Raw genomic sequence first — 25,949 nt, forward strand, 5'->3', positions numbered from 1 at the left:
GGTGAGGCAGGAGAATCACTTGAGCCAGGGAGGCAGAGGTTGCAGTGAGCCGAGATTGCCCCACTGCTCTCCAGCCTGGGTGACAGAGCAAGACTCTGTCTCAAAATAAATACATACATAAAATAAAAATAAAAATAAGACATTAAATAGTGCTCATTGCGGAAAGTGGATCTATGTGCCCTTAGTAAAGAAGATGAGAAGAATGGAGATGGCAGGGAAATTGACAGAATAGGGCACATTAGACTGACAAAGTCATAACAAGCACCCCAAGTTGGTACCAGAAAGACCACATACTCTGACCATAATGCAGTTGAACAGTGACCAATAAGACAAAAATGGTATCACGGAGTATATGAATCCCAAATCTAAATTGAATGAGGCTCAAAGAAGGCTTCCCATTGAAAATGAGACCGCGTGTATGTGAGTTGTAATGAACCTGCTATATATCAACATTTATGTGGCAGAGCTGGGAGGGTGCAAAGAGGGATATCCTTCATCTTGTAGCATTTTTTTTTAGAAAGGAAAAACTGGAAAATCATGAACATTTACAGTGTTTCAGTCCTACTTCACGCTCATTGTGCCTAAGTGAAGGGCTGGACCTGAAAGCTTTCTTTTTTTTGTTGTTTTTTTTTTTGAGACAGGGTGTCACTTTGTCACCCAGGGTGGAATGCAGTGGTGCAAACACAGCTCACTGCTGTCTCAAGCTCCCAGGCTCAAGTGATCCTCCTGCCTCAGCTCCCCAGGTGGCGGGGACTACAGGCATGTGCTACCACGCCTGGTTAATTTTTGCTTTTTTTTTTTTTTTTAGAGATGGGGTTTCTCCATGTCGCCCAGGCTGGTCTCAAACTCCTGGACTCAGGCAATCCTCCCACCTTGGCCTCCCAAAGTGCTAGGATTACAGGTGTGAGTCACTGCACCAGGACTTGAAAGCTTTCTTATTTTTATTCCAATTGTAGCCTCCCTCCAGGATGTGGATTCACATGTAACATGAGTGGTAAGTGTTTAAAGAGGTCTTTCCTACATTTTTTTTTTTTTTTTGAGATGGAGTCTCGCTCTGTCACCCAGGCTGGAGTGCAGTGGCATGATCTCAGCTCATTGCAAGCTCCGCCTCCCAGGTTCATGCCATTCTCCTGCCTCAGCCTCCCCAGTAGCTGGGACTACAGGCGCCCGCCACCACACCCGGCTAATTTTTTTTTGTATTTTTAGTGGAGACGGGGTTTCACTGTGTTGGCCAGGATGGTCTCGATCTCCTGACCTCGTGATCCGGATGCCTGCCTCGGCCTCCCAAAGTGCTGGGATTACAGGTGTGAGCCACCGCGGCCGGCAGGTCTTTCCTACATTTTTTATTTCCGTAAGGAGTCTCTGCAGTGTGAGTTCTTGTATGAACCATGAATTTGAGACCACACTGAAGGCTTTGTCATATTCCTTTTAGATTTGCAGTTTCTTTCCAGGGTGAGAACAAATGTCTACTCAAGATGAATGAAGATGAAAGGCTTTCTGTAGACTTTACCTTCACAGGGTTTTTTTTTTTTTTCACATTTCTGTAAGATAGGGGAGTTCAGGGAAGATGTTCTCATGCATGCTAACCCCTTGAGCTCCCTTCCAATATGTCCTCCTCACATGTTCAGTACAGTTAGAAAATTAATGAAAATTTTCCCACCTTCCTTTCATTCACAGGGCTTCTCATCTTTGTGAGTCTTAAGATGTTTTTTAAGTCCTGACGACTTCGCAAAGTCTTTTCCACATATCTTACATTTATAGGGTTTCTCTCCAGTGTGGCTCCTTAGATGTGTATATTTTGAGGACTCCCTGATGACTTTCCCACATTCTTCACATTCGTAGGCCTTCTTCTGCACGACATGCTTTCTTAAATGTTTATTAAGGTGTAAGGAATATCTAAAGGCCTTCCCACATTTCCCACATTCATACGGTTTCTCTCCAGTGTGAATTTTCATATGTCTCATAAGAAATGACTGATAAAAAAAGGCTCTGCCACATTCGGGACATTTATGGGTTTTCTCTCCAGTGCAACGACTCTTGTGTGAACCGGAATTTGGAGCGCTGGCAGAGGTTGCTCCAGTTTGACAATCCTTCTCGTTTGTCTCTGCGGTATACGACTGCATCTGCACGGCATGAATTGAGTTATTTCTGGAGGTGTTCTCACACTGAGTAAAATCATACATTTTCTCTCGAACATGAGTGTTGTGTGCCCTAAGGGAGCCGTCTTCACGGAAAGCTTCTCCGAATGGAGGCCGCTGGTGCCTGTTGGCTCCCATATCAATGTCATCACATATATGATGCCCAGTGTTCTGACTGCCAGTCCATGTGCTTGCTTTCAGCTCTGGTTTTCTCTCACATGGAACCCACTGAATGTTGCGCCCCAAGCCTCCATCGTGTTCGTCATTTTCATGTGTTTTTTGACTATCGTTTAAGACAGGATTATACTTGAAAATACTTGAGTCACGTGTTAGGATACATTGTCTTGTGGAATCTCCCTGTGAAGGCACAAGCCTGCAGGTACGTGTAGAGTGGTTCCTCATTTCATGATCTTCACAGACGCTAACAGGAGATTCATCTTTCTCAGGGGCAACCACAGGTGGCTTCACATTATTCACCCCCTGCCTGTGTGGTTCCTCTGTTTTGGGGCATCTCCAGTCTTCTCTTAATGTGGAGAGCTGGGAACTGATGCTCGTGAGACACACTCTGTTGGCTTCAGGAAATGTTCTTTTAGGAAGAATATCCGGCTGAGGGGTTGTGTCTTTGGTTTTACATGGAGTCGCCCAATCTGAAATACAGTGGCACAAAAGTTAAATTCTTTGCTGAAAGTAAAGGTGGGTTAGAGATGATAACATAGGCAATGTCCGTGTTGATTTCTCTTTCTTTCTTTCCCTCCCTCCCTCCCTTCTCTTTCTTTCTTTTCTTTCTTTCCTTCTTTCTTTCTTTTTCTTTTTTTTGAGATGGAGTCTCGCTCTGTCGCCCAGGCTGGAGTGCAGTGGCGCAATCTCGGCTCACTGCAAGCTCCGCCTCCCGGGTTCACGCCATTCTCCTGCCTCAGCCTCTTCAAGTAGCTGGGACTACAGGCGCCCACCACCACGCCCGGCTAATTTTTTGTATTTTTAGTAGAGACGGGGTTTCATCGTGGTCTCGATCTCCTGACCTCGTGATCCGCCCGCCTCGGCCTCTCAAAATGCTGGGATTACAAGCGTGAGCCACCGCGCCTGGCTCTCTTTCTTTCTTTCTTTCTTTCTTTCTTTCTTTTTCTTTCTTTCTTTCTTTCCTTTCTCTTTCTTTCTCCCTTTCTTTCTCTCTCTTTCCCTTCCTTCCTTCTTTCTTCCTTCCTCTCTTCCTTCCTTCTCCTTCCTTCCTTCCTTCCTCTCTCTCTCGTTCTCTCTTTCTGTCTTTCTCTCTTTTCTTTCGACAGAGTCTTGCTCTGTGGCCCAGGCTGGAGTGCAGTGTCATGATCTTGGCTCATTACAACCTCTGCCTCCCAGGTTCAAGCAATTCTCTGGCCTCAGCTTCCTGAGTAGCTGAGATTACAGGTGCGTGCCACCATGCCTGGCTAATTTTTGCATTTTCAGTTGAGATGGGGTTTCACCATGTTGGTCAGGCTGGTCTTGAATTCCTGGCCTCATGTGATCCACCTGCCTCAGCCTTCCAAAGTGCTGGGATTATAGGCATGAGCCAACGTGCCAGGCCTCTGTGTGGATTTCTTTCTAAATGTTCACTCAACATGTATGATAAAAATGTGAAGGGGAAGAAAGCAAGAGGAAGGAAGCAGAGAAAGACATCAGAGGTTCCGCAGTGTCAGGAATGTGATGACGGTAAGGTCAGGGGTTCAACATGGAGAGTGTCATGTTACTGAGGAACGGTTCTGCAGAGATCAAGGAAATGATCAGGAATTCTAAGTGGAAGAGAATTGGACAGAGAGTCCATGTGAAATTTTTATTTTTTTGAGATGAGGGTCTCACTAGGTTGCCCAGGTGCTGGAGCGCAGTGGCTATTCATAGGTGTGATCACAGCACACTGCAATCTTGGGCTCTTGGGATCAAGTGATCCTCTTGCCTCAGTCTCCCGAGTAGCTGGCTCCATGTACAATTTTAAGGAGAAAAGAAACAGGCCTTTCTCTGGGAAAAATGAATATACGAGAGGATGGATAAAAGTCAAAAAACATAAGCTCGGCCAGGCACAGTGGCTCACGCCTGGAATCACAGCACTTTGAGAGGCTGAAGTGGGTGGATCACCGGAGGTCAGGAGTTTGAGACCAGCCTGGCCAACGTGGTGAAGCCCCATCTCTACTAAAAATACAAAAATTAGCCGGGCATGGTGGCGGGTGCCTGTAATCCCAGTTCCTCAGGAGGCTGAGGCAGGAGAATCGCTTGAATCCGGGAGGCAGAGATTGCAGTGAGCCGAGATTGTGCCACTGCCCTCCAGCCTGGGGGACAGAGTGCCTGTTTTTTTCTTTCTTTTTTTTTCTTTTAATTAAAAAAAATTGTTTTTAAAGACAAAAAAGAACAGTGTTTTGCCATGTTGGCTGGGCTGGTCTCGACCTCCTGGCCTCAAGTAATCCTCATCCTGCCTCAGCCTCCCAAAGTGCTAGGATTACAGATGTGAGCCACTGTGCCTGGCCTATAGGTCTCCTTAGCTGCTCTGTAGATAACACCTTGAAAATTATAAAACATTAAGTTTTCCCTTTGAGATATTCCTTCAGGTCCTGCCTTCTGATGAAATGACTACGCTCACTGATCTGAGGAACGCTGTGAGAAACTGACGCACAAAAGAATGTACTTTCCTTATCCCGATGACTTCATCCCCCTTCCTCTGACCAATCAACATCTCCAATTCTCCAGTCCCTTGCCCTCCATGATCCCCTTAAAAATGAGAGCAGTGGCTCATGCCTGTAATGCCAACACTTTGGGAGGCCGAGGTGGGCAGATCACTTGAGGTCAGGAGTTTGAGACAAGCCTGGCCAACATAGTGAAACCCCGTCTCTACTAAAAATACAAAAATTAGCCAGGTGTAGTGGTGCATGCCTGTAATCCCAGCTGCTCGGGAGGCTGAGGCAGAAGAATTGCTTGAACCCAGGAGGCGGAGGTTGCAGTGAGCGGAGATCGTGCCACTGCACTCCAGCCTGGGCAACAAGAGTGAAACACAGTCTCAAAAAACAAAAAAGGAAAAACCCCAGAACCCCTCAGGGAGAAGAATTTGAGCGTCTCCTCCCATCTCCTCGGTTGGCACCATGTAATCAGGAAACTCTGTTGCAAACCCTGCGGTCTCAGTGGCGTGAGCCTGTTGCCCTGTTACCACGCTGCTGGCTTACAAACCAGTTGGTCCTGTAATGTTCACATCTGCCTGGCACTGAGATGCAGCAATGACTGGACAAAATTGCCCTGCACTGTTTTCAGACCACTTCTTGCTCCAAATGAGAGGGCAGACTGGGTTTGCCTAGTTGAAATCCTGTTCACTGGGCAAGCATGTGGTGTAAAGGAATTGTGCCAAGACTTTCTGTGAAATGGACACAGGCTTTGGTTTGCTGGGGTTCTGAAGCTGAAGATGTGTGAATAGAAGAGCAACAGTTGTCCCTCTACTTTTCTCATCAATGCACTAAAACTCTGCCAAAAGGGCTCACAACGACCCTTTTCCTGTGTACCACGTTCACCTACATAAGGATCCCCCAAAGTCTGTTCAATCACGAAGAGAATAAAAATGTAATGCATTAGCTGGGCGTGGTGGCACATGCCTGGAATCCCAGATACTCAGGAGGCTGAGGCAGGAGAATTGCTTGAGCCCAGGAGGCGGAGGTTGCAGTGAGCCGAGATGGTGCCACTTCACTCCAGCCTGGGTGACAGGGTGAGACCCCATCTTAATGAAAAGAAAAATAAAGGCTGGGTGTGGTGGCTCACGCCTGTAATCCCAGCACTTTGGGAGGCTGAGGTGGGAGGATCACTTGAGGTCAGGAGTTCAAGACAAGCCTAGCCAACTTGGTGAAATCTGCCTCTACTGAAAATACAAACAAAAATTAGCCAGGTGTGGTGGTGTGCACCTGTATTCCCAGCTACTGGGGAGGCTAAGGCAGGAGAATTGCATGAACCTGGGGGGTGGAAGTTGCAGTGAACTGAGGTGATGCCGCTGCACTCCAGCCTGGGAGATAGAGTGAGACCTTGTCTCGAAAAATAAAATGAAATAAAATAAAATAAAATAAAGTAATGCAACAAACTGATTTCCAGTTTCACGGTGAACCCTACATCTACTACCTGGGGGGCAGCAGCTGTGTCTCTGGAATTTAACCCAGTTCCCATTTTCCAATGCACTTTCCAGAACACGGTTCCAGACCAGCACTGGTCCCATCACTGATTAAGGGCAGGAAGGGGGCCTCCTTACCTATGAATGCCAGGTTCCTAGAGTTTTCCAGCATCACGTCTCTGTAGAGATTCCTCTGAGCTGGATCCAGCAGGGTCCACTCCTCATTGGTGAAGTTCACAGCCACGTCTGCAAAGGTCACCGAGTCCTAAAACAACACACGCAGTTTGGCTCAGTGGGGTGTCCTGTTATCAGTTTGAACTGTGACCCCTTTCTCCACAAAAAAAGGTACGTTGAGGTTTTAACCCTTGGTACCTGCAAAGGTGACCTGATTTGAGAACTAGAGTCTTTGCAGATGTCAATGAATTAAGATGAGGTTGTGGCCGGGCGCATTGGCTCACCCTGTAATCCCAGCACTTTGGGAGGCTGAGGCGGGCCAATCACAAGGTCAGGAGTTCGAGACCAGCCTGGCCAACATGGTGAAACCCCGTCTCTACTAAAAATACAAAAAATTAGCCGGGCGTGGTGGCGGGTGCCTGTAGTCCCAGCTACTTGGGAGGCTGAGGCAGAGAACTGCTTGAACCGGGGAGGTGGAGGTTGCAGTGAGCCGAGATCATGCCACTGCACTCCAGCCTGGGCTACAAAGTGAGACTGTCTCAAAAAGAAAAAAAAAAAAAAAAGATGAGGTTGTACTGGGGGTTGGGTGGGCCCTAATCCAACGACTGGTGTCCTTATAAGAAAAGGAAATCTGGCCAGGTGCGGTGGCTTATGCCTGTAATCCCAGCACTTTGGGTGGGACGATTGCTTGAGGCTGGGAGTTCAAGACCAGCCTAGGCAACACAGTGATGACCGTCTCTACAAAAAATAAAAAAATTACCCATGAGTGTGGGAGGGTGCCTGTAGTCCCAGCTACCTGGGAGGCTGAGGAGGGAGGATTGCCTGAGCCTGGGAGGTGGAGGTTGCAATGAGCTATGATCCTGCCACTGCAGTGCAGCCTGGGTAACAGAGCAAGACCCTGTCTCAAAAAAACAAACAAAATATAAATTAAAAAAAAAAAAAAAGAAGGGGAAATGTGGACAGACGGAGGGACACAGAGGGAAGAATGTCATTTGGTGAGGGAGGCAAAGACTGGAGTGATGGGTCCACAAGCCAGGGAATGCCAAGGACGCTAGTGACTACCAGCAGCTAGGTAAGAGCATGGAACAAATTCTTTCTTGGAGCCTCCAGAAGGAACCAACTCTGCCGCTATTTTGATCTTGGACTTCCAGCCTGCAGAATTGTGAGAAAATCAATGTCTGTTGTTTAAGCCACCCCATCTGTGATAGTTTCAGCAGCCTGAACAGCCTAATGCAACAGGAAGAGCATACAGTCGATTGGTAGAGACTGACATCCGGTCATATGACTCAGGTGCTCTTTATTCTGAGACAGGGTCTTGCTCTGTCACCCAGGCTGGAGTGCAGTGGTGCAAATGAAGCTCACGGCAGCCTCGAACTGCTGGGCTCAAGCGATCCTCCCACCTCAGCCTCCCAAGTAGCTGGGACAACCGGCACACACCATCACGTGTGACCCTGTCTCAGGAAAAAGAGTACCTGAGTCACGCGACTGGACTTCAGTCTCTACCAATTGACTGTGTGTCTTTCTCATGCATTAGCCTGTTCAGGCTGTCATCACAAACGATCACAGAGGGGTGACTTAAAAATCTTAAACCCTGGCGAGGCGCGGCGGCTCACGCCTGTAATCCCAGCATTTTGGGAGGCTGAGGCAGGCGGATCACCTGAGGTCAGGAGTGCGAAACCAGCCTGGCCAACATGGAGAAACCTCATCTCAACAAAAAATACAAAAAGTAGCCAGGCGTGATGGCAGATGTCTGTAATCCCAGCTACTCGGGAGGCTGAGGCAGGAGAATCACTTGAACCTGGAAGGCAGAGGTTGCAATGAGCTGAGATTGCACCATTGCACTGTAGCCTGGGCAACAAGAGTGAAACTCCATCTCAAAAAAAAAAGAAAAAAAAATTGGAGTGGGGCACGGCTCAGTCCACTCCTTGTTATCTGCAGGTCACGACAGTCGCAGGAGATGCTGCCACCAGGAGAGCACTGCCCGCTCCATAAATGCCTAGCGTCCCCTGCAAGACCCTGAGTTCCTTAAGACAAAGATACTTTCTTTTTATTTTACTTTATTATTATTTTTAGAGACAGAGTCTTACTGTATCACCCAGGCTGGAATGCAGTGGAGTGATCACTCCTCATTGTGGCCTTGACCTCCTGGGCTCAAGTGATTCTCTCACCTCAGCCTCTTAAGTAGCTGGGACTACAGCTGTGCACCACCACACCAGGCAAATTTTTAAAATATTTATAGAGATGGGGGTCTTGCTATGTTGCCCAGGCTGGTTTTGAACTCCTGGCCTCAAACGATCCTCCTGTCTCAGCCTCCCAAAGCCTGGAATTACAGGCTTGAGCCACTGCGCCCCACCAAAGACGCTTTCATCTCCTCTTAGTGCGCTCTGCAGCAGAACGTGAAGCTCACAGGCAGCCAGGATGAGGCGTGGAAAGGACCGGTCAGTACTGGGGTGGGGGTGGCCCCAGGAGAATCCCCAGGGCAGCGTCTCTCTCCAAGCAGAGGTGCAGAGACCTGCGACAGCACGGCTGGTGGTGCGCCCTGCCTGGTTCCATGGGCTTTGCCTGACTCCCCAGCCACAGGCAGAGGCACATTCACTCGTGGGAACAACAACACGCTTCTGGGAGAGGGTGAGCTGTCAATTTACCTGGGACATATTTGTCACCAATGCGACGGCCAGTCCTGGCTTCCCCGTGTTTCCTTCAAGGAGGCAGGTGAGGCAGAGCTTGGGAGAAGAATGGAGCTATGAGAATCCAGGCACCCTGCCTTCCCCACACTCGCATGTGGGTCCTGCCTGACATTTATCTCAGCACAGAAATGCATGTGTGCACACACTCCCCCACCACAGGCCCCACACCCACCCCCCCACCCCCATCCCCCCACCCCCCAACCCCCTACACCCACTCACTCACCCACACACACCCCATCCACCCACCCACACACACACCCCATCCCCCCACCCACCCACACACTACACACACCCCCTACCCACACACATCCCCCACCCACCCACCCACACCCCCCATGCCCCAACCCACCCACACACACACCCACACACCTCTATCTCCCCACCCATCCACACACACACCCACACACACCCCCATCCCCCCACCCACCCACACACCCCATCCACACACACACACACACCCCTATATTTTAATTTAATTTTTTAGAGACAGAGTCTTGTCCTGTTGCCCAGGCTGGAGTGCAATAGTGCAATCACAGCTCACTACAGCCTCAAACTTCTGGGCTCAAGTGACCCTCCTGCCTCAGCCTCCTGAGTAGCTGAAGGTACAGGCATGCACCCCCATGTCCCCTAATTTTTCATATTTATTTTCACAGAGATGGGGTCTCACTATGTTGCCCAGGCTGGTCTCAAATTCCTGGCCTCAAGCAGCATTTTTTTTTAATTGAGGTGAAATTTGCATATCATGAAGTTAACCATTTTAAGTGAACAATGCAGTAGCATTTAGTGCATTTGCAATGTTGTACAAACGTCACCTCTACCTAGTTCCAAATACTTTTCATTACCGCAAAATAAAACCCCATCCCCCTTAGCAGTCACTTCCCATTCTCCCCTTCACCCAGCTCCTGGCAGCCACTAATCTAATTGCATTTTTTTTTTTTTTTTGATACGGAGTCTCACTGTCACCCAGGCTGGAGTGCAGTGGCACGACCTCAGCTCACTGCAGTGTCCGCCTCCCCAGTTCAAGTGATTCTCCTGTCTCAGCCTCCCAATTAGCTGCCATTACAGGTGCCTGCCATCACACCCGGCTAATTTTTTGTACTTTTAGTAGAGACGGGATTTCGCTATGTTGGCCAGGCTGGTCTTGAACTCCTGACCTCAAGTGATCCGCCCGCTTCGCCCTCCCAAAGTGCTGGATTGGGGTGTGAGCACTGCACCTGGCCCATAGCAATATTCATTACAGCCCAAAGTAGAGACAACCCAATATTGATCAATGCATGAACAAAGAAAGCAAACATGGTCTATCCACACCATGGAATATTATCCAGCCATAAAACGGACTGAGGCACTGACACACACTACAACGCGGATGAGCTCTGAAAACAGGATGCCGAGTTAACGAAGCTAGACACAAAAGACCACAGTGTATGACCCCACTGAAAGAGAAATGTCCAGAATAGGCGAATCTATAGAGACAGAAAGCAGATCAGAGGTTGTCCAGGGCTGGGGGAGATGAGAGACTGGGAGATGACCACTAAAGGATACAGGGCTTCTTTTGGGGGTGATGGAAATGTTCTAAATTTGAAGGACGTACACATCTGTGAATATACTAAAAGCCATTGAATTGCACCCTTTAAGAAGGTGAATTGGGCCGGGCACGGTGCCTCAAGCCTGTAATCCCAAGACTCTGGGAGGCCAAGGCAGGTGCGTCACTTGATGTCAGGAGTTTGAGACCATCCTGGCCAACATGGCGAAACCCTGTCTCTACTAAAAATACAAAAATTAACCGGGTGTGGTGGCACACACCTGTAATCCCAGCTACTTGGGAGGCTGAAGGCAGGAGAATCACTTGAACCTGGGAGGCGGAGGTTGCAGTGAGTTGAGATTGCACCACTGCACACCCCAGCGTGGGCGACAGGGTGAGACTCTGTCTCAAAAAAAAAAAAAATTTCAAATATAAGATGAAAAGTATTCATGTTACTGGGAAGTCAGATTTTTAGTGTAAGAGGAAAAAGTTTCAAATATAAGATGAAAAGGCTTCATATCATCATGAAACCACACACACACACACACACACACACAATGTCTCCCTGGTCAGTCTATTCATAGAAAATGCTTAGAAGAATTAACAAGCAGGAAGCGATGAACACCCTCGGAGACATGGCTGATCCGGGAACAGGAAATTTCCAGTGTGAGCCTTGCGGTGCCAGATGGCAGGGGAGCCGCCCTAGACCGCGTTAGGAGGATGCACAGCGGCTGGAAAGGTCTCCCAGCAGCCGGATTTGAACTACAAAGTGAATCATTGCAATTGATGGAAACACACTGAACACTAAAAATACCTGCACTCATAATGATAACCAGAAAGAGAGAACCAGAGGGGGAAAAAACACAAGCCTTGGTTAATAAAGAGGAAAAACTAAGCCTTTACTTTGCCTTTCCAATAAGAAAAGAAATGGAATAGCCTTATGGATGACGGAAAACTACAGAATTCCAGCTACATATTTATTTATTTTTTGACACGAGGTCTCATTCTGTCATCCAGGCTGGAGTGCAGTGGGGACATCTCGGCTCACAGCAGCCTCTGCCTCCCAAGTTCAAGTGATTCTCCTGCCTCAGCTTCCCAAGTAGCTGGGACCACAAGCGCCTGCCACCACGCCCAGCTAATATAATAAAAACATATATATATTAAAAAAAAATTTTTTTTGAGACAGGGTCTCATTCTGTTGCCCAGGCTGGAGTGCAGTGGTACGATCTCAGCTCGCTGCAACTTCCACCTCCCGGGTTCAAGCGATTCTCCTGCCTCAGCCTCTGGAGTAGCTGAGATTACAGGCTTGGGCCACCACGCCCAGCTAATTTTTATATTTTTAGTAGAGACGGGGTTTCACTATGTTGGCCAGGCTTGTCTCAAACTCCTGACCTCAGGTGATCCGTCTGCCTCGACCTCTCAAAGTGCTGGGATTACAGGCGTGGGCCACCGCGCCCGGCCCCAGCTACATGTTTAGATGGGACAATTGAATATTTTAAAAAATCACCATTTTGGGCTGGGCTGGGTGGTTCACACCTATAATCCCAGCATGCTGGGAGGCTGAGACAGGAGGATCACTTGAGCCCAGGATTTTGATACCACCCTGGGCAACATAGCGAGGCCCCGTCTCTACAAAAAATTTAAAAATTAGGTGGGCACGCTGGTGTGCACCTCTAGTCTCAGCTACTCAGGAGGCTGCGGTGGGAAGATCATTTGAGCCCGGGAGGTTGATGCTGCAGTGAACTATGACTGCACTACTACACTCCAGCTTGGGTGACAGAATGAGGCCCTATCTCAAAAAAAAAAAAAAAATCATCATTTTGCAACCCTAATAAAACAACTGATTCAGGAAATAAGACACGTTGGTGGACACAGAAAGGGGAGGCAGTCATTAGCAGGGTATGGGGGCGTCACTCAGGACTTGCTGGGCATAAAGGGATGCAACTTTAAGGGGTAAGGCTCTGCGGGTGCAGTGGCTCACGCCTGTAATCCCAGCACTTTGGGAGGCTGAGGCGGGTGGATCACCTGAGGTAGGGAGTTCGAGACTAGCCTGACCAACATGGAGAAACCCCGTCTCTACTAAGAATACAAAATTAGCCGGGTGTGGTGGCATGTGCCTGTAATCCCAGCTGCTCGGGAGGCTGAGGCAGGAGAATTGCTTGAACCTGGGAGGTGGAGGTTGCAGTGAGCCGAGATTGCACCATTGCACTCCAGCCTGGGCAACAAGAGCGAAACTCCATCTCAAAAAAAAAAAAAAGAGGGAAGAGGCTCTCTCACCTCCAGAAACTGCCCACCAATGTTAGCTTGACTTGTACAGGGACAAACAGCCATTATAGTTTTTTTTTTTTTTTTTGAGATGGAGTCTCGCTCTGTCGCCTGGGCTGGAGTGCAGTGGTGTGATCTCCGCTCACTGCAAGCTCCGCCTCCCGGGTTCACTCCATTCTCCTGCCTCAGCCTCCCAAGTAGCTGGGACTACAGGCACCTGCCACTGCGCCCGGCTAATTTTTTGTATTTTTAGTAGAGACGGGGTTTCACTGTGTTAGCCAGGATGGTCTCGACTCCTGCCCTCATGATCCACCCGCCTCGGCCTCCCAAAGTGCTGGGATTACAGGCGTGAGCCACCGTGCCCGGCAACAAACAGCCATTATAGTTACACTGATGTGATGAACACACCACCTACGATGTATCTTTCATTTTTATTTTGTTTAAATTTTTCTTTGTTATTATATATTTTTCGAGACAAGGTCTCGTTCTATCGCCCAGGCTGGAGTGCAGTGGCACTAGCTCGGCTCACTGCAACCTCAGCCTCCTGGGTTCAAGAGATTCTCCTGCCTCAGCCTCCCAAGTCCCTCAGCTGGGACTATAGGCGCCCACGACCACGCCTGGCTATTTTTTTTTTTTTTTTTGTATTTTTTTAGTAAAGACAGGGCTTCACCATGTTGGCCAGGCTGGTCTCGAACTACTGACCTCAGATGATCCTCCCGTGTCAGCCTCCCAAAGTGCTGGGATTAGAGCCACCAAGCCTGACCAACCTAGGATGTTTCTGTCTCCTTCCCTCCTTCCCTTCCTCTCTCTGTCTTTTTCTCTCCCTCCCCTTCCTTCCTTCCTTCCCTCCTTCCTTCCCTTTCCTTCCTTCCTTCCTTCCTTCCTTCCTTCCTTCCTTCCTTCCTTCCTTCCTTCCTTCCTTCCCTCCTTCCCTCTTTCCTTCCTTCCCTCCCTTCTCTCTCTCTCTCTTTCCCTCTTTCTCTTCCTCTCTCTTTCTTTCTCTTTCTTTCTTCTTTCTTTTTTGAGACAGGGTCTCACTCTGCTGCCCTGGCTGGAGTGTGGTGGTGTGATCAGAGCTCACTGTAGCCTTGACCTCCTGGGGTCAAGCAATCCTCCCACCTCAGCCTCCCAAAGTGCTGGGATCACAGGCGTGAGTCACCGTGCCTGGCCAGGTCTAACTTTCAACAACACAAGGAACAACCCACAAATCCACAGGCGTGGACGTTCTGCTATTCTGACTACCCAGGGACTCCAACTAGTTAATGTCATCAACAAAGGGAGGCAAGTTCGAGGGTGTGAGCCCTGGAAGAGAAACGCACACAATGTGTTTGCATCCTGCCGAAAGAAACATAACTCTAGGCCGGGCGCGGTGGCTCACACCTGTAATCCCAGTACTTTGGGAGGCCGAGGCGGGCAGATCACCTGAGGTCAGGAGTTTGAGACCAGCCTGACCAACATGGAGAAACCCTGTCTCTACCAAAAATACAAAATTAGCCAGGTGTGGTGGCACATGCCTGTAGTCCTAGCTACTCAGGAAGCTGAGGTAGGAGAATTGCTTGAACCTGGGAGGCAGAGGTTGCAGTGAGCTGAGATTGTGCCATTGGACTTCAGCCTGGGTGACAAGAGTGAAACTCCGTCTCAAAAAAAAAAAAAAAAAAATATATATATATATATATATACACACACACATAAATACATATACACATATATTTATATATGTGTATATATATTTGTATATATAGATATATTTTTATATATTGTGGCAAATATATATATTCATATACACATGCACACACACATATATATATATTCTCCACAGGACATTATCAAATAGGAGTACTCAAAGGGTATATGATCAAGTAGAAGAGATGCAGTAGCAATATAGCAGTCTTCCAGTCAGTTCTTTTTTTTTTTTTTTTTTTTTTTGAGACGGAGTCTCGCTCTGTCGCCCAGGCTGGAGTGCAGTGGCGCAATCTCTGCTCACTGCAAGCTCTGCCTCCCGGGTTCACGCCATTCTCCTGCCTCAGCCTCTCCGAGTAGCTGGGACTACAGGGGCCTGCCACCACACCCGGCTAATTTTTTTTTGTATTTTTAGTAGAGACGGGGTTTCACTGTGGTCTCAATTTCCTGACCTCGTGATCCACCCGCCTCGGCCCCCCAAAGTGCTGGGATTACAAGCGTGAGCCACCGCGCCCGGCCCTTCCAGTCAGTTCTAACCAACATGTCAAATTTTCTTGATTTTGTGATGGTTTGGGTATTTCTTTTATTTCTCAAAAATTTTCAAAAAAAGTTGTGATTATTTGATGTCTTTCCTCAATGTAAATACTCACTTTTATACAAAAAAAAAAAAAGAAATTATCAGCGCTCCTTTTGAGTATTTTTTTATTATTATTATTGTTATTTTGAGACAGAGTTTTGCTCTGTTGCCTAGGCTGGAGTACAGTGGTGTGATCTTGGCTCAATGCAGCCTCCGCCTCCCGGGTTCAAGCGATTCTCCTGCCTCAGCCTCCTGAGTAGCAAAAATTAGCTGGGCGTGGTGGTGCACCCCTGTAATCCCAGCTACTGGGGAGGCTGAGGCAGAAGAATCGCTTGAACCCAGGAGGCGGAGGTTGCAGTGAGCCAAGATTGCGCCACTGCATTCCAGCCTGGGCGACAGAGCGAGACTCCATCTCAAAATCAAAAACAAAAACAAAAACAAAACAACAAAACAAAACAAAAAAGAAGAGAAAAAAAGCGATTGCATGCTTGGGCAAACCAGGGATCACACGGCAGCCTTCTCATTGTGAAATAATATGAAAACCCGCCCTACCACGCATCAGGAGGAGATATCAGCCTCGATCAAGCCAGCAGCAGTCTAAAGGAAATATTAATAACAAGCCCTGTCTTTGAGGGTTTTTTTCTTATAATTCTCTTGCTTCCTGAGAAACTTTGTTCTCTAACATTCACAGCTTATCAAAAACTTTGCTTTCTGACATCGTATCGGTAAACATGAAAAGCCCCACTGTTGCCGGGCGTGGTGACTCACGCCTGTAATCCCAGCACTTTGGGAGGCCGAGGCGGGCGGATCACGAGGTCAAGAGATCAAGACCATCCTGGCTAACATGGTGAAACCCCATCGCTACTAAAAATACAAAAAATTAGCCGGGCGTGGTGGCGGGTGCCTATAGTCCCAGCTACTAGGGAGGCTGAGGCAGGAGAATGGCATGAACCCGGGAGGCAGAGCTTGCAGTGAGCCGAGATCTCGCCGCTGCACTCCAGCCTGGGCGACAGAGGAAGACTCCATCTCAAAAAAAAAAAAAAAGAAAGAAAAAAAAAAGAAAAGCCCCACCTGTTGCCTGGGGGATCCAAGTCACTTTGACACAGAAGCAAGCCTGTGCAGCTCAGGGCCTGAGCTGTAGATAAGAGTTTTTGAGACACAACATTCCACATCTATCTTGACTTTATAGTTTCCAAGGAAACAGCCACACCTGATGATAACCCCATTACACGCATCTGAGCTCTAAGCCTACCTAAGAAGATAAAACCGCCTATTTCAATTAAGTTTCCCTGAATTCCACCCTTTCCCCAATACAATTGGAGCGCCGGTTCTGACCCTAGTAACCTCAGACATATCAGCTCAGGACAATAGTTAAAAAAGAAAAAAAAAAAACAGAAAATAAAAGAAAAAGAAAAACAAAGCATCATTGTGAGTCAGCTCAGGTGAGCAGGCTGAGGCTGGCTTCTGCCTGATTGTCCATGACGAAAATATACCTGGCTGATGAAACATGTTCCCACCTTTGCCCTGAGTTCTAATAAACCAGACCTCACTGGAGTGGATTAGTAATAAAAATGCATCTTGTTCCGACCGTGGGGTTTGATCCTGACACCTTCACACCACTCTCCTTGCAGCTTGTCCTTTTTATACATTTCCTCTGCTGAGGTCTCAGTTCCCATAAAACAACATGCTCAGCACACGGAACTCAAACCCTCAAAGCTCTTTCTCTGGCCAGGTGCAGTGGCTCACGCCTGTAATCCCAGCACTTTGGGAGGCCAAGGCGGGCAGATCACGAGGTCAGGAGATCGAGACCATCCTGTCTAACACAGTGAAATCCCGTCTCTACTAAAAATACCAAAAATTAGCCAGGCGCCATGGCGGGCGCCTGTAGTCTCAGCTACTTGAGAGGCTGAGGCAGGAGAATGGCGTTAACCAGGGAGGCGGAGCTTGCAGTGAGCTGAGATCGCGCCACTGTACTCCAACCTGGGCGACAGAGAAAGACTCCCTCTCAAAAAATAAAACAAAACAAAACAAAACAAAACTCTTTCTCTTAAGAAACCAGTGCATCCTGCACGTCTGGCCCTGCTCGGGACTTTTCAGTTTACCCTCATCACAACAGGCTCCAATCCAATACTTTTTTTTTTTTTTTTTTTTTTTTTTTTTTTTTTTTTTTTTTTTGGAGAGGGAGTCTGGCTCTGTCGCCCAGGCTGGAGTGCAGTAGCATGATCTCGGCTCACTGCAACCTCCACCTCCCAGGTAGAAGCCATTCTCCTGCCTCAGCCTCCCAAGTAGCTGGGATTACAGGCGCTTGGCTCACTGCAACCTCCACCTCCCAGGTTCAAGTGATTCTCCTGCTTCAGCCTCCAGAGTAGCTGGGATTACAGAAGCCCACCGTGCCCGGCAAGTTTTTTTTTTTTTTTTTTTTTTGAGACAGAGTCTCCCTCTGTCGCCCAGGCTGGAGTGCAATGGCTCTGGCTCGATTTCGGCTCCCTGCAAACTCTGCCTCCCGGGTTCAAGCGATTCTACTGCTTCAGCCTCCTGAGTAGCTGGGATTACAGGCGCATGCCACCACGCCCAGCTAATTTTGATATTTTTAGTGGAGACGGAGTTTCACTATGTTGGCCAGGCTGGTCTCGAACTCCTGACCTCAGGTGATCCGCCCACCTCGGACTTCCAAAATGCTGGGATTACAGGCGTGAGCCACCGCGCCGGCCAGCTCCAATACTTTCATGGATGCAAAGAACACAACCCCTGCAACCGCTGCATGCGGGCATCTCTGCTGCCCAAGCCCGGGGACAGGCGCTTTCGCGAGGCTTCAGCACGGCATGGGGGAATCGCCCTTCTGCCTGGGCCAAGGTGAAGGGCGCGCTCGGGGTCTGAACACGTGGGTCATTCGTGCCTTCCCCTTTCCTGCCGGAAGGGTAGAGACAATGAGGCTTTTGCAGACAGCAACTCTCAAGTCCCTGGGCCCCGGCCCGGTCTCGCCATTAGTACGTACACTCAGGCACACTTACTCTTCCACTAGCTCCGGCTTCTAGATGTCTCTGTGGGTGGCGCAGCCCAAAAGCGCGCGCAGCCCTGGAGCGTTTCGGAGCTGCACCAGGATGGGGATCAAACTGTTGAAATAAATCAACCTAACGAGGCCGCCAGGAAGGACCGACTACAGAGATTCGTCCTGCCCAAACATTTTGTACTCGCTTCTTGACCCCTTCCTCAAAATGGACGGTATAAGGGTCCAGGGGGAGGAGAGGGGAGCCGAGCAGGCAGGGGATCCCAGCGCCCGCACTCCTGCCTGCCCACCTCCGTCCCACCCCCCGCCCCCGGGACCCGATCGACCCGACCCCAGAGTCTGACCCCCACGGCCACTAGATTGACATTTCCTGTAGAACTTACTCCCCAGGCACTCCTGATCCAAGCAGGAAACCCCAGCCTTGGGTCCTCGCTGTCGCCTCCGCCCGCGCCACCGTTCCTAGGCTCTCCAGCTTGGAAGCGCGCTCTCTGCGCAGCCAACACGCCTCCTTGCGGGCTCCGGAGACGCCGGCCGCTTGCTGGCTTCCTGCATTTCCCAAGGAAAGAATGCGTTTTTTTTTTCCCTCAGACGGTAAAAGGGCGGAAACAGACACGTTGGGGGGTCTCCAGTTTCTCTCTTGTCCCCATTTTTATGTTTTTGCTACCACTCCCCCCATCCGTTGACTAGCGGCTAAACCGCAAGTCTCCTGTCACCTAGCCTTGAAATGATTTTTTCTTCCTTCCTTCCTTTCTTTTCTTTCTTTTTTCTTTCTTTTTTTTTTTTTTTTTTTGAGACAGAGTCTCTCTCTGTCGCCCAGGCTGGAGTGCAGTGGCGCGATCTCGGCTCACTGCAACCTCCGCCTCCCGGGTTCACGCCATTCTCTCGCCTCAGCCTCCGAGTAGCTGGGACTACAGGCGCCCGCCACTACCCACGCTAAGTTTTTGTATTTTTAGTAGAGACAGGATTTCACCATGTTAGCCAGGATGGTCTCGATCTCCTGACCTCGTAATCCGCCCGCCTCGGCCTCCCAGAGCGCTGAGATTACAGGCGTGAGCCGCCCTTCTTTCTTTCCTTTTTTCTTTTCTTTTTCTTTTTCTTTCTTTCTTTTTATTTCTTTTTTCTTTCTTTCTTTGTTTTCTTTCTTTCTCTTTTTCTTTCCTTTCTTTTTCTTTCTTTCCTTTCTCTTTCTTTTTCTCTTTTCTTTCTTTCCCTTTTTTCTCTTTCTCTTTCTTTCTTTCTTTTCTTTCTTTCTCTTTCCCTCCCTCCCTCCTCTTCTTTTCTTTCTCTCCCTCCCTTCCTCCCTCCCTCCCTTCTTTCTTCTCTTTCTTCTTTCTTTCTCTCTCTTCTTCCTTCCCTATCTTCTTTCCTTTCTCTCCCTCCCTCTTTCTTTTCTTTTCTTTCTTTCTTTCTTTTTCTTTCTTTCTTTCCTTCCTCCCTCCCTTCTTTCTTTCTTTTTTCTTTCTTTCCTTCCTCCCTCCCTCCTTTCTTTTCTTTCTTTCTCTTTCTTTCCTTTCTCCCTCCCTTCCTCTCTCCCTCTCTGTCCCTCCCTCCCTTCCTTCCTTTTTTATTTTTTTCCTTTTCTTATTCTTTTTTTTTTTTGAGACAAGGTCTTGCTCTGTCCTTCAGGCTGGAGCGCAGTGGCGCAATCTTGGCTCACTGCAGCCTCAAGCGATCCTGCCACTTCAGTCTCCCAAGTAGCTGGGACCACAGGTGCGTTACAAGCACGCCTGGCTAATTTAAATTTTTTTTTTTTTTTGTAGAGATGAAAACTCACTATGCTGCCCAGACTCGTCTCGAACTCCTGGGTGTCACGCGTGTCCGTATAGAAGACCACCTAAACAGGCTTTGTATAAGCAACAAGGCTGTTTATTCACTTGGGTGCAAGTGGGCCGAGTCCAAAAGGAGAGTCAGCGAAGTGAGATAGGAGAGGGGCAGCTTTATAGGGCTGGGGTAGGCACTGGAAAGTTACAGTTAAAGGTGGTTATCTGTTGTCAGCAGGGGAGGGGCTCACAAGGTGCATTGTGGAGAGATCATGGGACACATTGTCCAGGAGAAGAATGTCACAGGGTTGACTGATCAGTTGGGGCAGGGCAGGAACAAGTCATAATGGTGGAATGTCATAAGGTGGGTTAATCAGTTAAGGCAGGAACTGGCTGTTTCACTTCTTTTGTGGTTTTTCGGCTGCTAGAGACTTCTTGGCTCCTGCAGGCCATCTGGACGTATATGTGTGTAAGTCACAGGGGTTACAATGGCTGAGCTTCAGCTCAGAGGCCTGACACTGGGCTTAAGCGATCCACCGGCCTTGGCCTCCCAAAGTGCTGGGATTACAGGTGTGAGTCACCACACCTGGCCTGAAATGATTTTAAACACTTACATAATTTACTTCCTGAGTGACATATGTTTTGCTGTGATAAAAACATGGATTGTAGTCCCCTTTGCTGTGAGAATATTATCGTCTTGCTTTATCCAGCTACACATGTGAATTACTGGCCTCAACTACTGGACTCCAAAACATATTAAAGACTTGGTAGACACAGGGAGAGTTCAGGCTGTGGCACAGCTGCTCTCTGCCAGCTTTCCAGTTATTCTCTCAAGTCTCACATCCAAACACCCACACTGCTTGCTAGTGAGTTCCTGAAATAATACTTTGGCCGGGCGCAGTGGCTCACGCCTGTAATCCCAGCACTTTGGGAGGCTGAGGTGGGCGGATCACGAGGTCAGAAAATGGAGACTACGGTGAAACTCTGTCTCTACTAAAAATACAAAAAATTAGCTGGGTGTGGTGGCGGGCGCCTGTAGTCCCAGCTACTTGGGAGGCTGAAGCAGGAGAACGCGTGAACCCGGGAGGCAGAGCTTGCAGTGAGCCGAGATCGCGCCACTGCACTCCAGCCTGGGTGACAGAGCAAGACTCCATCTCAAAAAAAAAAAGAAAAAGAAATCATACTTTGGTCATTCTCTTATTTTAACCATTCAAGACAGTTTTCAAAAACTGGTCTCAGAAATACTGTTCTGGCCGGGCATGGTGGGTCACTCCTATAATTCCCAGCACTTTAGGAGGCCAAGGTAGGAGGATTACTTGAGCCCAGGAGTTTGAGATCAGCCTGGACAACATAGTGAGACCTCATCTTCACATACACACACACACACACACACACACAAAATTAGCCAGGCGTGGTGGTGCACACCTGTAGTTCCAGCTACTCAGGAGGCTGAGGTGGGAGGTTTGGTTGAGCCTGGGAGATCAAGGCTGCAGTGACCTGTGATCATGTCACGGCACTCCAGCCTGCGACACAGCAGGATCCTGTTTCCAAAAAAAAGAAAAAAAAAAAGAAAAGAAAAGAAAGAAAAAAAAGAAAAAAGAAATACTTTTATTGGGATTGCATCAACAACCTCCCAAGAGATGAAAAGACCTCCAACTGCAAGTTGCAGTTAAAACTACTGCCTTGGCTGGGCGCGGCGGCTCACACCTATAATCCCAGCACTTTGGGAGGCTGAGGTGGGCAGATCACCTGAGGCGAGGGGTTCAAGGCCAACCTGGCGAAACCCTGTCTCTACTAAAAATACAAAAACGAGCTGGGCATGGTGGTGCATACCTGTAATCCCAGCTGCTCGGGAGGCTGAGGCAGGAGAATCATTTGAACCTGGGAGGAGGAGGTTGCAGTGAGCTGAGATCGCACCACTGCACTCCAGCCTGGGTGACAGAGCAAGACTCTGTCTCAAAACAAACAGACAAAACAAAACCAAACCCAAAATGACTGCCTAAACCCAGACCTCCAGGACACAGACTCAGTTTCCCACCCTGACTCTGCTTACCTGGGGAGTCGCTTGATCGTCAGGTGCCCTGATGCAAATCAGCTGAATAAAGCCTTTATCCTCTACTCGAGTTACATTGTTTCTTTTCCTTTGAGGGTCCCCAGCAAGCCTTCATGTGCATCTCTTTTTCTTTTGATTCTTTGGGAGGAAAGATAAGGCCTCCCCCAACCAGCTCCTGCAGCTCCCCAGGAAGGAAGGGCTGGGAATCCCTATCTGGTCAATTAAATAATTTATTTATTTATTTATTTTGAGACAGAGTTTCGCTCTTGTTGCCCAGGCTAGAGTGCAATGGCACAATCTCGGCTCACCACAACCTCCGCCTCCCGGGTTCAAGCAATTCTCCCACCTCAGCCTCCCGAGTAGCTGGGATTACAGGCACGCGTCACCACGCCTGGCTAAATTTTGTGTTTTTAGTAGAGACGGGGTTTCTCCATGTTGGTCAGGCTGGCCTCAAACTCCCAACCTCAGGTGATCCGCCCGCCTCGGCCTCCCAAAGTGCTGGGATTACAGGCATGAGCCACCGTGCCTGGCCTAAATAATTTATTTAATTTATTTTTTATGCACTGTCTTTCTTCACTCTAGTAATGAAATTCCACATAAAGCTTAAATTGCCAAATATTGATCAATACTTACCCCAGTTACATTTTTTTACGGTGATAAAATATATATCACAAAAATTTCCATGTGAACCTTTTTTTTTTTTTTTTGTGATGGAATCTTGCTCTGTCACCCAGGCTGAGGTGCAGTGGCGCGATCTCGGCTCACTGCAAGCTCCGCCTCCCGGGTTCACGCCATTCTCCTGCCTCAGCCTCCCGAGTAGCTGGGACTACAGGCGTCCGCCACGCCTGACTAATTTTTTTTGTATTTTTAGTAGAGACGGGGTTTCACCATGTTAGCCAGGATGGTCTCGATCTCCTGACCTCGTGATCCACCCGCCTCAGCCTCCAAAGTGCTGGGATTACAGATGTGAGCCACAGCGCCCGGCCTCCATGTGAACCATTTTACAGTGTACATTCAGTGGCATTAAGTACAGCCACATCGCTGTGTAACCATTATCACGATTCATCTCCAGAACTTTGTCATCTTTTCCAATTAAAACTCTGTACCCGTTAAATAATCACACCCCATTCCCTTTTTCTTTTTTTTTTTTTTAGACGGAATCTCGCGCTCTCACCCAGGCTGGAGTGTAGTGGCACGATCTCGGCTCACTGCAAGCTCCGCCTCCCGGGTTCACGCCATTCTCCTGGCTCAGCCTCTCGGAGTAGCTGGGACTACAGGCGCCCGCCACCACGCCCGGCTAATTTTTTGTATTTTTTTTAGTAGAGACGGGGTTTCACCGTGGTCTCGATCTCCTGACCTCCTGATCCGCCCGCCTTGGCCTCCCAAAGTGCTGGGATTACAAGCGTGAGCCACCGCGCCCGGCCCCCATTCCCTTTTTCTCTCAGTCCCTGGTAAGCTCTGTTCTACTTTCTGTGTCCAGGAATTTGACTGTTCTAGGGCTCTCCTAGAAGTGGAATCACTCAGCCTTTGCCTTTTTGTGTCTGGCGTATTTAATTTTGCACAATGTTTTCCAAGTTCACCTATGGTGAAACATGTATCAGTATTTCATTCCTTTTAAAGTCTGAACAGTATTCCATGGTATGTAGTGTTAAAAGGTAAAATGTATGGCCGGTCATGGTGGCTCACGCCTGTAATACCAGCACTTTGGGAAGCTGAGGCGGGAGGATCACCTGTGGTCAGGAGTTCAACACTAGCCTGGCCAACACGGTGAGACCCTGTCTCTACTAAAAACACAAAAATGAGCCGGGCGTTGTAGTGCATGCCTGTAGTCCCAGGTACTCGGGAGGCTGAGGGGGGAGAATTGCTTGAACCTGAGAGGGAGAGGTTGCAGTGAGCCGAGATCGTGCCACTGCACTCCAGCCTGGGCAACAGAGTGAGACTTTGTCTCAAAAAAAAAAAAAAAAAGTACAATGTGGCATAAGAAAATTTCTGACCTCGGGCTGGGGGCGGTGGCTCACACCTGTAATCTCAGCACTTTGGGAGGCCGAGGTGGGCGGATCACCTGAAGTCAGGAGTTCAAGACCAGCCTGACCAAAATGGAGAAACCCCGTCTCTACTAAAAATACAAAATTAGCCAGGCGTGGTGGCGCATGCCTGTAATTCCAGCTACTCGGGAGGCGGAGGCAGCAGAATCACTTGAACCCGGGAGGCGGAGGTTGAGGTGAGCCGAGAGTGCCATTGCACTGCAGCCTGGGCAACAAGAGCGGAACTCCATCAGAAAAAAAAAAAAAGAAAATTTCTGACCTCTTCCCCAAATAAACTATCTGCACGTAAGCCTCATTTCAGGCTCTCCTTTTTGGAGGCTCCCAAATTACGACCGAAGAAGTCCAAGGACTTGAGAAGAACCCTGTTAAACCTTGGTTCAGGTCTGGGCTCAGGGCACTAAAGGATATTCCTCTTGCGACCTCTAGTGGTTGTAGGTGTCCAATTCCCTTCTATTTTCTCTGGGTCTTCATCTCCTCCAGCAGTGCTTCCTTTCCTTGGTTTCTCATCCTGTCCCTTCAAAAACTTGCTTCTTGGCCAGGCGCGGTGGCTCACGCCTGTAATCCCAGCACTTTGGGAGGCCGAGGCGGGTGGATCACGAGATCAGGAGTTCGAGACCAGCTTGGCCAATATGGTGAAACCCAGTCTCTACTAAAAATACAAAAATTAGCTGGGTGTGGTGGATGCCTGTAATCCCAGCTACTTGGGAGGCTGAGGCAGGAGAATCGCTGGAAGCCGGGAGGCGGAGCTTGCAGTGAGCCGAGATCGCGCCACTGCACTCCAGCCTGGGTGACAGAGTGAGACTCCGTCTCAAAAACAAAACAAAATTAAAAAAACCCAAAAAACCACAAAAAACCCTGCTTCTTTTCTGGTATCCTCAATATCCCGTTTCACCTACGCCTTCACTGCTAGGTGGATCTTTTTAAAGAAAATTGGGAACATTATATTATTTCACCTGTAAAAATATCACTATGATGGCCAGGTACAGTGGCTCATGCTTTGAGAGGCCGAAGTGGGTGGACTGCCTGAGCTCAGGAGTTCATGAGCAGCCTGGGCTAAATGGCAAAACCCTGTCTCTAAACAACAACAATAACAAAAATTAATCAGGCGTGTGGTGCACGTAGTCCCAGCTACTTGGGAGGCTGAGGCAGGAGGATCGCTTGTGCTCAGGAGGTAGAGGTTGTAGTGAGCTGAGATCTTGCCACTGCACTCCAGTCTGGGTGACAGAGCGAGACTCTGTATCAATAAATAAAACATAAAAAATAAAAATATTACTATGTGCCAGGTGTGGTGGCTCACGCCTGTAATCCCAGCACTTAGGCCAAGGTGGGCGAATCACGAGGTCAGGAGATCGAGACCATCCTGGCTACCACAGTGAAACCCCGTCTCTACTAAAAATACAAAAAATTAGCCGAGCGTGGTGGCGGGCACCTGTAGTCCCAGCTACTCAGGAGGCTGAGGCAGGAGAATGGCATGAACCTGGAAGGCAGAGTTTGCAGTGAGCCGAGATTGCGCCACTACACTCCAGCCTGGGTGACAGAGCGAGACTCCGTCTCAAAAAAAAAAAAAAAATTACTATGTATGTTTAAAAGATGAAGAGTTAAAAAATGCTTTACTGTCTTACATAAATACTCCCTTACAATTAAAAGTAATCATCATTCAGGACATCATAAAATATCCCATTAATGTTGTCATTTCCTGGTTCTTATTTTTACTTTATTGCTTTGCATAGAGATAGAAATCATCCACTATAATAGGTTTTTATGTGTGTGTGTGTTAATTCTTTGTTAATCTAAGTTGCCACTTATCTAATTCCATCCCCCCATTCAAACATTGTTATTGTTGTAGAAAGTAGGTCATTTTTTTCTGTAAAATTTTCTTTGGTTTCAGTTTTGCCAATTAGATCCTTGCGTTGTCATTTAACATGTTTTTCTTTCTTTC

The 25,949-nt window shown here is 48.4% G+C and overlaps 1 protein-coding gene across 1 annotated transcript; it reads right to left on the reverse strand.

The window, feature by feature from the left end:
- Positions 1-1,413: 1,413 nt before the first annotated feature.
- On the reverse strand, positions 1,414-18,877 carry ZNF114 (zinc finger protein 114). Its single transcript, XM_055235869.2, has 4 exons — positions 18,536-18,877; positions 9,060-9,137; positions 6,379-6,505; positions 1,414-2,785 (listed from the first exon to the last, which is right to left on the reverse strand). Exons 2-4 carry the CDS (start codon positions 9,066-9,068, stop codon positions 1,668-1,670), a joined length of 1,254 nt encoding a protein of 417 aa, XP_055091844.1. The 5' UTR covers positions 9,069-9,137; positions 18,536-18,877; the 3' UTR covers positions 1,414-1,667.
- Positions 18,878-25,949: the final 7,072 nt, after the last annotated feature.

Source organism: Symphalangus syndactylus, chromosome 13 (genome assembly GCF_028878055.3).
Source record: "Symphalangus syndactylus isolate Jambi chromosome 13, NHGRI_mSymSyn1-v2.1_pri, whole genome shotgun sequence".
Taxonomy (NCBI): Eukaryota; Metazoa; Chordata; class Mammalia; order Primates; family Hylobatidae; genus Symphalangus; species Symphalangus syndactylus.

Excerpts from the sequence above, each read along its gene's own strand:
- ZNF114 (XM_055235869.2), bottom strand. Across the intron at positions 2,786-6,378 it reads TAGGAACCTGGCATTCATAG|ATTGGGCGACTCCATGTAAA; the intron begins GTAAGGAGGCCC and ends ACTGTATTTCAG.